The sequence below is a fragment of the Archocentrus centrarchus genome, chromosome 11, assembly GCF_007364275.1.
Source record: "Archocentrus centrarchus isolate MPI-CPG fArcCen1 chromosome 11, fArcCen1, whole genome shotgun sequence".
Lineage (NCBI taxonomy): Eukaryota > Metazoa > Chordata > Actinopteri > Cichliformes > Cichlidae > Archocentrus > Archocentrus centrarchus.
Window position 1 is genome coordinate 20,489,043 of NC_044356.1, and position 12,657 is coordinate 20,501,699.

General features: G+C 40.0%; 1 protein-coding gene across 1 annotated transcript in view; it reads left to right on the top strand.

Annotated features, from left to right (window-relative positions):
- The window catches only part of rapgef5a (Rap guanine nucleotide exchange factor (GEF) 5a), a 51,565-nt gene extending 44,291 nt beyond the window's left edge, over positions 1 to 7,274 (top strand). Inside the window, exons 19-26 of the mRNA XM_030741525.1 lie at positions 514 to 636; positions 1,118 to 1,296; positions 1,421 to 1,511; positions 1,601 to 1,651; positions 1,779 to 1,866; positions 1,994 to 2,058; positions 3,440 to 3,494; positions 4,065 to 7,274. Coding sequence (XP_030597385.1) covers positions 514 to 636; positions 1,118 to 1,296; positions 1,421 to 1,511; positions 1,601 to 1,651; positions 1,779 to 1,866; positions 1,994 to 2,058; positions 3,440 to 3,494; positions 4,065 to 4,183 — 771 coding nt within the window. The 3' untranslated portion in view covers positions 4,184 to 7,274. The remainder of the gene's footprint in view (positions 1 to 513; positions 637 to 1,117; positions 1,297 to 1,420; positions 1,512 to 1,600; positions 1,652 to 1,778; positions 1,867 to 1,993; positions 2,059 to 3,439; positions 3,495 to 4,064) is intronic.
- Positions 7,275 to 12,657: the final 5,383 nt, after the last annotated feature.

Genomic DNA, 12,657 nt, shown 5'->3' on the forward strand with positions numbered 1-12,657 from the left:
AATGTTAGGGAACTCTATTTTGTTTGTCTAAAAGGAAAAAAAGACCGTGGAGATACTGGAATATTGGATTTTTTTAACCACCAAATATCTGCATGTGTCTTAAAAATCCTGCATTAGTCAGACCCTACTACCAGCCTTATTTTCTTAAATGTGAGATCTTTTTCATCGTTTAGAGAAACACAGATTTGTAAATAATTAAGTTTAATGTTGACTGACGCAGGCAAGCTTTTGTGCAACCTGCCTCCACTCCACCTCCTCCTCTCATGTTTTCAGATTTTTATCAGTCTGATGTCTGCTCTGTCCTCCGCTGTGCTGAGTCAGCTTTTTGCTTTCTCTGTATCTGCAGCAAAGACCGGGAAGGTCCCAGAACAGAGCCATAATGCCACATATTAACTGCTGCAGATGCAAATAACAATCTCATCTTGACTATAGTGGCCCTGAATGGACTTTATTTGTGCATCCATTGTATTTCTGTGCAATAGTTGAACTTAATTTATGCATTTGTATGTGCAGCCCCCTTTAACGGACAGCGCTGAGCTAAGCAGGAGGCCAGTTCGGCTCCTGGGCATCAACACCTGGGATGTGGCAGCTGCTCTCACACACCTGGACTGGAGTCTCTTCAAATCCATTCACGAGGTATCCACTCACATAGATAAATGCATGTGGTGTGTGCACAGAGGTTTAAATAAATTCATATTTAGGACAGGAGTATAAAGATTAGGGATGCAAATGCTGGATCATGGATACAGCTTGGCTAGCAGCTGAGTGGCTCTCAGGATGTGTATTTCTTGTGAAAAGGTTTAAACATAGCACAGATGAAGGGACACAGGCTCCATCTCGGTGTGCTTTCCCATTCAGTACTGGAGTACATTTGAGCATTTTTACCTGATGATCATCATCATACCATGCCCAGGTCAGACTCTGTGTTCTCGTCTCTGTTTTATATCATATATGTAAACTTTAGGTTGAGAAAAATTAAACAATATTAAGATTAGACTGGAACAAGTGAGTGGACATTTTGGAGATTAAATGATTATTCAATGAAAATAATGGTTAGGTAGCCATATTTTTAGAGGGAGAACATATTCCACTCACTCTTCCCTCTCTCCCCATGCAGCAGGAGCTGGTGTACTACACTCTGAGCCGCGCTCCTGGCACTGGCCACACAGCGGCGCTCTCAGTTCTGCTGCAGCGCTGCAACGAGGTCCAGCAGTGGGTCATGTCCGAGGTGCTCATGTGTGTATCGCTCAACAAAAGAGTACAGCTGCTAAAGAAGTTCATCAAGATCGCAGCTCAGTAAGAACAGAACACACACATATAGACACTGTTGTGTAAACCAAAGAGAGAGTGTTTTTTCCAAGTGTCAAGTGTTCTCGCCCTTTTAATACCATTTTTCTCATTTTGCGTGTGCTGCACACAGCTGTAAAGCTCAGAGAAATCTGAACTCTGCATTTGCCATCATCATGGGTCTTAACACAGCTGCTGTCAGTCGACTCAACCAAACGTGGGAAGTAAGTGTGTGCATTTGTGTGTTGCTGCACTGAGTTCATTATGATGTGTATTTTCAAATCCAGTCCTGACCAAACACCTTCCTTTTCAGAAGTGTCCAGGGAAGTTCAAGAAGCTCTTTTCAGAGCTGGAACTCATCACGGTGAGACTTGGTGGACAGAGATAGAGAAACATGCAGAGTATAAAATGTGTTACTCCTTTAAATGCCTTCTCCTTTTCCAGTTCTTTTCTTTACCCTGTTTTCTGTTTTCCTCCATCTTTTTCTCCAGGATCCATCTCTGAACCACAAAGCCTATAGAGAAGCCTTCAAGAGGATGAAACCTCCTAAGATCCCTTTCATGCCTCTTCTCTTAAAAGGTAGCTTCACTAAATCCTACACACACACACACACACACACACACACACACACACACACACACATACATACACACACACACACACACACACAGAATGAATCCTTAATAAGCCTGTCTACTGCTCTTAGATATCACTTTTATCCATGAGGGAAATAAGACCTTCCATGACAACTTGGTCAACTTTGAGAAGCTGGTGAGTTGAGTCCTTTCTTTAATGTCTTTCAGTGCCTCAAACCATTTCAATGTGACGTTTCAGGATTTTTTTTTTTACTTTCTGGTTCTCTTCTTTTATGCTGTAGACTGACGACAGGCGGTGTAGATGATAACAAGGTCATGATATTTGGATATTTTGAATCTTGATGATTACAGAGTGCAATAGTGAGGTTTTGGAAGTAAAAATCCCATTCATATTCTCCATAGGGATTTTGATTATGAGTTGTTGTAACCATCCTTACTATGACTTACACCATTTTGAAATCATGGTGCGTGCCCTTGTAAAAACCACAAGTCCGTACGATATCAACCTTCTTTTAACAAAAAAGTGTTTCATTATCAGTGTCACAGAAAAGAACTGCTTTACCTCGAGTCTCTGATTGGTGGAGGTCACTGTTAACGTGTTATGTTTGAATGCTTAAACCTGCAACCGTCAGGTTGCTTAGTGTGCGCGAAACTTCAGAAACTGGAATAATGGTGACTGCAGTCAGGAACGAAGGGCTGTACCACATCGATAACCAGGCTATGCTTTACTACACTTACACAACACGCACTACACTCACACAACACAAACTATACAATATATTCAAAGCTATTATTATACATCACTACAGTAATGAAAAAGGATCATATTCAACAAAGTTCAAAGTTGTTTGCTGTGGAATCTGGGATTTGCGATGCATTATGGGATGAGTAGTTCTGTCACTGTTAAAAGCAATTAATTACACAGGCCATTAAATTTGCCTTTTTTTTTCTATTTTCCTTAATTTTTTTATCCAAAGTAAATCTTTTTATGATCATGATTCACCTCGTAGCTGCTTGGCTTGGTTCAAAGGCTTAAAATTCCTCTTATAAGCATTTTCTGAAACGTTAATGGAGAAAACATCTTGGAAATTCACTTTCAGAAACAAGGCCCTTAAAGTGGGCAGTCACTGTTGTGCACTATAGTATTTGTTTTTGTGAGTATTCTGCAGTATTTTATAACAGAGGCAAGCTGCCTTTGTGGTGAATTCATTATATTACTGCCTTACTGAGTTAAAAAGTGTAGTTCAGACTTTAGAAAGGCAGCCATTAAGTGACTATGAAGGTGTTGTCTACTATTTGTTGTCTAGTTGACTGATGAAAGTTAAATGCTCGGCATTTCCAGAGTGTCATCTTGAGTGGTGACTTTGGCTTAAATCCAACATCAGCAAAAGTAAAACTTTTGCCTTTTGGAATGTACTTGGTCTTTAAAAAGATGGATGTGATGGACAAAAGAAAAACTTTTAAGGGGTCATTGATGCTTTCAATCCAACCAACCACATGAGATTTGTCCAGTTCAGTGTCACCCTAATGCAACATGTCTTCTCCTAAACCAACAGCATATGATCGCAGACACAGTGAGAATGATTCGCCACTGCCAAAGTGACCAACCAGGTGGGTGTTCTCATTCTTTGATTGAATTGAATTACTGCTAATAAGAGCTCTTTAGGGTCAAAGGTTATTAAAGTTAACTAAAATTGAACTAAAAACTAAAACTAGATGTCAACATTTTAGTTACCTAAAATAAAAATAAAAACAATGTGTGTATACACACACACACACACACACACACACACACACACACACACACACACACACACACACACACACATATTTTAGAGGGTTATGGCTCTTTAGAATGCTGTTAAACCATATTTAAATGGCACATTCAGCTAAACAAACTAAAAAATGTTAGTGTTATATATACTATTATATTAGACTATACTATTGTATTATACTCAGGTGTTTACACTGTTTTCAAATCCTTGAGAGGAATCTGTCGCCATCTGCAGCTGAGTTAGTGTACTGCATCTATACCTGAGTCAGTTTCCTCTTCCAGTTTCTAAGCAACCATTTCCAGACAGTCTTTTATGTGTTTCTAAGGCTATAACACACTGTTTGTAGTAAGTGTGTGTGCGTATTGTTTTGAATCCGCTGATGTGTGTCTGTATGTTTGTCTTTTAGGCAACGAGGTAATCGGGGTCGACAGTGCGGAGGTGAGGGCGAGCGTTCAGTACCTGCACATTATCGACAATCAGCAGACGCTTTTTGAACTTTCACACAAACTGGAGCCGCGCGCTTAAACAGACGCACACACTAAGACACAATGGAAACGGTGGAAATGCTGCTGTGTGACATAGAGGACGCTCTGCACAGCACAATGTCACATGCCTGCAAGTACGCTGCAGAAAATCACGCTACCAGCAGTGGTGCCAAATGGACAACAACGTGTGCTCTGGTAAAAGCCAAACACATACTGAGAAAGGATTTATGAACTCTCTACATGATCTGTGAACTTTCTACATGAACTGAATCTGTGCAGCGAAATGGAGATTTGCCAAACAGAGACAGAGAGCAGAGGAGGCTGTAATTAGTTTGTACAGTACTTATTGGACTGAGTATGTCATTGTTTTGTTCTTGTGATCGGTCTTTTGTTATTTATGAGCCTGTTCAGCAGGTGGAATTAAAAAAAAAAAACAAAAGTTTCCCGTCAGTCTCGCCACGCCCCCTGAGGGTCAGTAAGGACTTGATAGCTTCCTCATTACATTTCATTTCAGTTCCAAACTCAGAAACATCTGTAGAGGAGTGCAGGACCTGTGGACAGAATCTCTACTGTGGGTGTTCTAATCTTATTTCATCTACATGCTACATATTTGAATTAGAATACACATACGTCCTCACATGCTATAGTTAGTTAGTTGATGGTGTGCCGTTTTTTTGTTATTGTATAAGCAGCAGTAATAAGGCAGCACACTTTACACACCAATATTTTTTAAAACTTCTTCTCACTGAGACTTTCTCTTTGATCTGTACAGTCTCTGTGAGCATGTCAAGGAAGCATCGGACTATTTATTTTTTTCTGTCCAAGTCCTGTTTGACTTTCAGGCCGACGCTCTTCTCTGGTGTTTTTGTGTGAACAGTTACTGATAATACTGCATTGTGTATAATATGGACCTACACATTTTTCAGTGCCAAAAGTCATGTTGAGTCTTGCAGCTCAGATTGTACTGTGGAGCTCTTGGTTTGTTTAGGAATCCGTGTCTTTTTGTCACAGAGTTTAATTTCCTTGAATGAGGAAAAGTCTGATTTTTGACTTCATAATGACTGAGATCTGTGTGTGTGTGTGTGTGTGTGTGTGTGTGTGTGTGTGTGTGTGTGTGTGTGTGTGTGTGTGTGTGTGTGTGTGTGTGTGTGTGTGTGTGTGTGATTGTATCAGGCTTCTATTGAAACACAGCCCCAGCACAGAGCTATGTTTTTCTTTGTTGCTGTGTTTATTGTGTTAGACAGATAAAGTCAAAGTATTCCAACACAAGACACAAATAATAGCTTTATTCCACAAAACTGTGGTTTAAGGGGAGATTTCGATTAATTCTTGCTGACTGAAAATATCACTTCATGTAGGAGTGGCCTCATGTAAACTGTCTGTGAAAGCCAACAACGGGTGAAACGGAATAATGGAAACACTAGGACACAGACTTCCTCTGTGATAATAACATGGATGGATGTGATATTTAATTTTGGTTCATCTTTAGATTCGTATCCCTTTAATTGCGGCCCTTAAATAAATCTATTTTGAATCCAATTAGTTTCCAAATTTTATCATCATCTTGCTGACAAAGCCATAAGACGTGCAAAGCATTTATTTGATATTTATACCATGTAGAATCCGCTGTCTTATTAAACAGATTATCACTTCAGCTTACAAAGAAACCTTACTAGTGTTTTCATTATTTTGTTCTTGCCTGATATCTGCTCATAGCTAGCCTCTTATTTCAGTAACACATTTCAGCTGAGTAAGAGGAAACCACATGTGCTACATAGTTTTGAGTCTAATAAGGCATGGCATTAGGATGAAGTGCAATACAGTAGAAATGTTGCCACAAGTGTCCGCCATCATCATTTCAACACTAAGCTTTTCAAAGCAAAGGGCTGCCCTCCCCCCGGCAGATGAGCTTAAAATTCCTAACACTGTTTTAGTGCCAAAGGCATCGTTGGTTCTTTACAAGAAAGAATTCAAGGATGTCAAGGTGAGAGAGTCACTTTAAATGTACTTTTTGTGTTATGAGCAGCTTCTCACTGTGCAGTAAAAACACTTTGAAATGGAGGCTCTAACTCTTTTGGTGCCACTGAATGCTTTGCAGATAACGGCTAATAGTCTGTATTGCATTGCTTTGTATTTATCTTAAGAGAATTTGAGCCACGTAAAATACTTGAGTCCAAAAAAGTACTGCTTTAGAGAATGAAAAGTAACATTTTCCAGATTTGGCTAAAAGTCTGCAATTGGCAAAAGAGTGTTCATCTGTATTTATCTAAAGTTTGCCATCATTTACTGCAGAGCACTGCACTGAATGAATTCAATTTATTTGTTCTTTATTTTTCTTCTCTTTATAATCTAAAGATTCCTTTTGGGGGAAAGGAAGCTGGTGATTCTTTGCCTGGTCAAGGTGTCATGTGAAGGCCTTGTGGTAGTCATTTTTACTATTAACCTGTACATGACGCGCACATGCGCACTCACCTCTGCTCGTTGTGTCCAAAGAGCAGAAGTTATTTATTGTAATATATTGTTTATTTATGTATTTCATAGGTGACAAAATGTCTCTGTTTCTGTATCATGTCGGGAGCTTCAACAATGTAGACATGCACACCTGAGAAGAAAAGATGATTGTGGTTTGAAACTGCTGAGGGAAAGAAAAATGACTTGCTGTCATATTCTGTGGCCACTTGAGGGCAGCAGAGGATCCAATGAGGGATTTTTTTTTTTTTTTTGGTTAGCCCGTAAAAGCTGTAATGGGGAGGAAACCAACCAGAGATTGCATTTAGTGTTAATCGGCCACTGTTATGAGTGTCTACAGTTACTTTTTTTTTGTTGTTGTTTTTTAGAACAATGTTTAAAGCCTATTTGCATGAGAAAAACAAAAAACACAACATTCACAATGCAAGAGAGGATATGTTGAAGGCTTTGTATTATTGTAATATTGTTGTGTAAATATATGCCTATGTTTGGTATGCTATTTATCTGTTTTAAATGGGGAAAAAAGAGAGTCAACCACAAAGCAATACGTCTCCCCTCATCTCCCCTCAACCTTCAGACAGCTGAAGTCACGTGTTTTCTAAAGCTGCGTTTTACTATGTGAAGATTTTACTGAAAATGAATAAATTATAGGTTTTATGTGACATAACTCCAGGTTTTTGTCTTTTTGTTGGCCGATGTTAAGATACTGTTTAGTTGTGGATGTGGTGCTCAATTTAGAGTGATCCCTGAAAGATATTCAGTAGCGTGCAAAAGTCTAAAACCACCTGTCTTTCAAAACTTTTCTTTGGACGTTGGCTGCTTTTTTAATGCATTTTCACTCCAGTCATTGCACCACTTTCAGAGCAAAGACACAAATTTTAAATTGTATCTTTAGGTTCTTTGTTACTAGCAGCCTGTCAGAAAAACACATTTGTTCCCATTAATTGAATCTATGAAAAATGGAAATATAACACAGTTTGACATACATAAAATACACTGCTTAAAAAAAAAAATCAAGCATCAAGTCAATTAAACTTATGATCTGGACAGTTAAGTAGCAGAGGGGGTTGTTGATCAGTTTAAAATTAACAACAGGTGCACTAGAGGGGCAACAATGAGACAACCCTCAAAACAGAAATTGTTTTACAGGTGGAGGCCACTGACATTTTCCCTCCTTATCTTTTCTGTTTTTATTTTTATTTTCATTTTTATTAGTTTTGCATTTCGCTAGAGTCAGTGTCACTACTGGTAGCATGAGGCCATAACTGGATGCTACAGAGGTTGCACAGGTAACCCAACTCCTCCAGGACAACACATCATTGTCAGAAAGTTTGCTGTGTCTCCCAGCACCGTCTCAAAATCATGGAGGAGATTCCAGGAGACAGGCAGCTACTCTAGGAGAGCTGGACAGGGCCGTAGAAGGTCCTTAACTCAGCAGGACCGGTATTTGCTCCTTTGTGCAAGGAGGAACAGGATGAGCACTGCCAGAGCTACAAAATGACCTCCAGCAGGCCACTGGCATGAATGTCTCTGACCAATCAATCAGAAACCGACTTTATAAGGGTGGCCTGAGGGCCTGATGTCGTCTAGTGGGCCCTGTGCTCACTACCCAGCACTGTGGAGACCAGAATTGGCAGGTCCACTACTGGCGCCCTGTGCTTTTCACAGATGAGAGCAGGCTCACTCTGAGCACATGTGACATGAAAGGGTCTGGAGAAGTTGTAGAGAACATTATGTTGCCTGTAACATTATTCAGCACGAACAGTTTGGTGGTGGGTCAGTGATGGTCTGTGGAGGCATATCCCTGGAAGGACGCACAGACCTCTATAGGCTAGGCAACGGCACTCTGACTACCATTAGGTATCAGGATGAAATCCATTGTCAGACCCTATGCTGGTGCACTGGGTCCTGAGTTCTTCCTGGTGCATGACAGTGCCCGGCCTGGTGTGGTGAGAGCATGCAAGCAGTGGAGGATGAGGAAATTGATACCATTGACTGGCTCTAAATCAAATGGAACACCTCTGAGACATTATTTTTTGGGCCATCTGGCACCACTGAGTTGCACCTCAGACTGTCCAGGAGCTCAATGGTCCAGATCTGGGAGGAGAACCCCCCAGGACACCATCCGTTGTCTCATTAGGAGCATGCCCTGACATTACCAAGCATGCTTACAACCACATGTTTGCCATACAAACTACTGAGTCACTTTGAGCTGCTGCAATGAAATTTCAGCACAATGGACAAGCCTGCTGCACGATTTTTTTCTTTTTTTTTTCCACTTTGATTTTCGGGGTGTTGTGAAGTGAATCTACTGTCTATCCACAGTCTGGAGGAGCATAATTTTGTCAAAACACTGATCAAGACCTTAACTGATGGAGCGACCTGTACCTGGACTCAGTGGACTCATCAACAAAGAAGGCATACTGATGTGGTCTGATGGATCTCAAGTCAACATTGTGCAACTTGCAAAGTTTGTCCTCAGCAATCAAAAAAGATACGTTTGGTCCCACTCAGTGATTATGGTTGTTATAACTGGTAAAAGCACATTAAGCTTGCACAATGAAAATTTATACTGCTATGATCCATAATGATGTGTCATTTTTGTGTCCATGTCTGGCTCCTCCCATTAGGGTGTATGTGAGTGTGTGCTGCTCTCTCTTTTCCTTCCAAGGTGTGGGTGCTGTACTGAATGGTTGTGTAACAAACCTGGTTAGAAGAATTGAATCTTGAGAGCTGAGTTGCATTTCTGACATCTGTGCCGTAAGGTGAGAGCTTTGTGTAAATGGTGAATTGTAAATACTTAAACACTGCACATATTGAGTGAGAAGCCCTTATTTATTTATTTATTTGTTGAAATCATTTTGTCTTGTGTTATGATTAGGATCATAGGTTAGAGAATTAAAATATTGGAAACAATGAATAAATACAATTAAAGTGTTCCATAGTGAATCCCAGAAACTGAATTTTATGCTTTACATTTTTATGAACAGTCTATGAAAGAAATAAACAGATGGACTCTGAAAACTCTGTCAAAAATGCTTTTTTCCCTCAAATTTTATGTGAGTTGGAGAAGGAAGTTTAGGTTGTAGTGTTAAAGCTCTGCAGCCATATGTGACCAGCAGGACTCTCAGCTCTTCTCATCAGGGCGTGTTATTCATCCTTAAATCTAGACTAAAAGCTCAAATTAGGGATGTGCACCGAGGTAACATTTTACAGTTTGTTTGCTGGTGTCAGTTTACTCCTGGTCTTATGTATTTTGTGTGTGTGTGTGTTTGGCTGGTTTTATCTGATGTGAAGCACCTTGTGATTTGTATCTTGAAAGATGCTATATGAATACATTTCTATTGCTTACATACTTACTTCATCTTGCTGTGCTGAGGAGAAGAATGCCTTCATGGTGAAATGCTGTCTAGCAGCTATTTCCACAGCCTAAAGCTGATCCCAAGCTCCCCCCTCTGCTACATCAAATGGTAAACTGCATTTTGTTCACAAGTGTGATGCAATGCCAGTATGGGTAAGTGTATTTTCCACTTTCTCTGGCATTCACTTGCTGTAGAGCTGTTGTAAAGATCTGCTTTTAAACAACGTAAGACATCCATTTGCTGATAAAGCCTTTTCAAATAATAAAAATAATTATAGAAAAATAGTAAAGCTCACCAGAAAGTGCCAGAGTTCATAAACTATCAATAAGACATGACTCATTTTACATGAGGTTCACACTTCTGTGTTAAATCTTCACTGTAGGTACATCAGAACTGTAAACCCCTCTGAGACCCTATGCTGTAACCTGACATGCACCTCCCTAGAAATGTAACTATAAGTTGCATCGACGCAGCTCTCAGCTGCTGAGTTTGGTCTGCTCAGTATCATCAATTCCTCCAGACCATTTCTGGCTACTTTTTTTGCAGAAGGTTTTGAATGGATCAGTGAGAGAATAATAATCACAGCCTCTATACAAGAACTCACAGATATTAGCAAATTCCTAGAGGGAGCTAATTAACATTTCAATTTGGCTCATATATAGATTATTTATCCCTTTAATTGTGGTTCTCTTAAATAAATCTATTTTGAATCCAAACAGTTCCCAAATGGTTTTGCAATACAATACAATCATCAATGTTGCCATAAGTATCAACCATCATCATTTCAACACTAAGCTTTTTGGAGCAAAGAGCTTTTTCCCCCCTGCAGATCATAATTAGCTTAAAATTCCTGACACAATTGTTGAGGTGAGAGTGTCATTTTAAATGTACTTTTTGTGTTATGAGCAGATTCGTGTATTTGAAACTCCAACATACATATTTTTCTTTGTAATGTGTAAGAGTTTAGGATTTTGTGTAACTGGAAAACAGTGCATGAACTGGTTAAAGAATGACACTTGTTGAGGTCCAGAGCCACATTGATAGGAACGCTTTGGAAAGAATATAAGCTGCTGTCAGATAAACTGATTTACTCAGAAAGCAAATTCACAGTATTGAACTTTCTCTTTCTGTTCTATTGTCCTCTCCCTGTTATATCTCTGGACTGTTTTGCTTGACACAGCAATTATGCTGATAAACACCATTATTAATATTGCTCTGTATTGTGTATGTTAAAACACTGCTGAACATACCAAAGTTTAATAACTGCTAATCAACAGTTTCAGTTTCTGTTTGAATTTCTTCTTGTTGTTTAACCGATTTCAGTGAATGATGAAGACTCAAAGTATAGTTGTTCTTCTTTGTTCTTCACTGCATAGTGGATTAAAAATCTGATGGTACTTTATTGTGTTCATAATTCCATCAGTTTTGTCAAGATCCCCAACACGACCGGCTGCAATGCAGCATCAAACCGTGACAGAGCTTCCACTGTGTTTTACACATGGCTGTGGACCCTCACCACTCGACCGCTCTCATGACCTCCTCGAACCAAAAAATTTCATGTCTGGACCCATCACTCCATAAGACCTGCTGCCACTGTGTTCTTGTGCAATTTGGCATACCCCAGCCTTTTCTCCCCATTTCCCTTTTTAAATTATGGGTTTTATGTGACATTTCCAGACGACCTGACTGTCTGCTTTGGCTTGTGTTAATTTTCTGTGTTTTTCTGTGCAAGCGAAAACTTTTGCTAAATGTTTTAGCTTAAGCCACCTGTTCAAATACCCTCTCTAGACTTTAGACTTTAGAAGACTTCATGTGTCATTATATGTAAACATATAATGAAATTTGCATTCAGAACACCCATCCAAAAGAAATACAAGCAACAGAAACAAACAGGGGGTGTCTGAGGTCATGCTGCCGTTTTACCGGCACTACCTTTAGCAGGAAAATAGAAAGAGATACACTGGGATAGGTAGGTTCAAAAAAATCATCTCGTATTGTGTTCATTATGAACACCTTACGAGGTTCCAAAAAACACCTCAGCAAAGCAGCAGCACATTTAAAGCCTGGAGAGCACTAGGGTGGGTAGGGGAGGGGCTGCCAGCGGAGACGAGCAGGATACTGTGATGGCCACACAGCTTCCAGACTAGCAGTTCATGATAATGTTCATGATAAGATGGTATAGTCAGCCTTGGTTGCCAGGATACCAGTTCATACAGGTTACAACACAGGGCGGCGGCGAAGAGCATCTGTTTACATAACATCTCCAGGAGACGATTTAGATAGACAGCCATCCGAGGCCGTCTGGGAGCCAAATTCCAAATAGTGCAATTGTTTTGGTTCAGGCTGTCATAACTATTTGCTGACAGACCTTACAGTTTTCTGGTTACCTTTCAGAAGTCCAATCATCTGAATTTTTGGTTCTACTCCGCCACACAGAACAGACACTCCAACACCAGATGTAATCCACTTCGATTCAGCTCTACTGAGTTTGATTGAGTTCGTACTGTTTCTGCATCCCTCATAGGCAGCCTTACTAGGGCCTGAACAGCTGCCCAGAAACCAGGTGTCCCCAGGTCCAATTCGGGAAAAATCCTGGTATCAATATATATGCCACATCCACACAGTGCAGCCAGGAATGTTATCTTCCATCCCGACAGGAATCCGTAACATAGCCAGCCGGGTA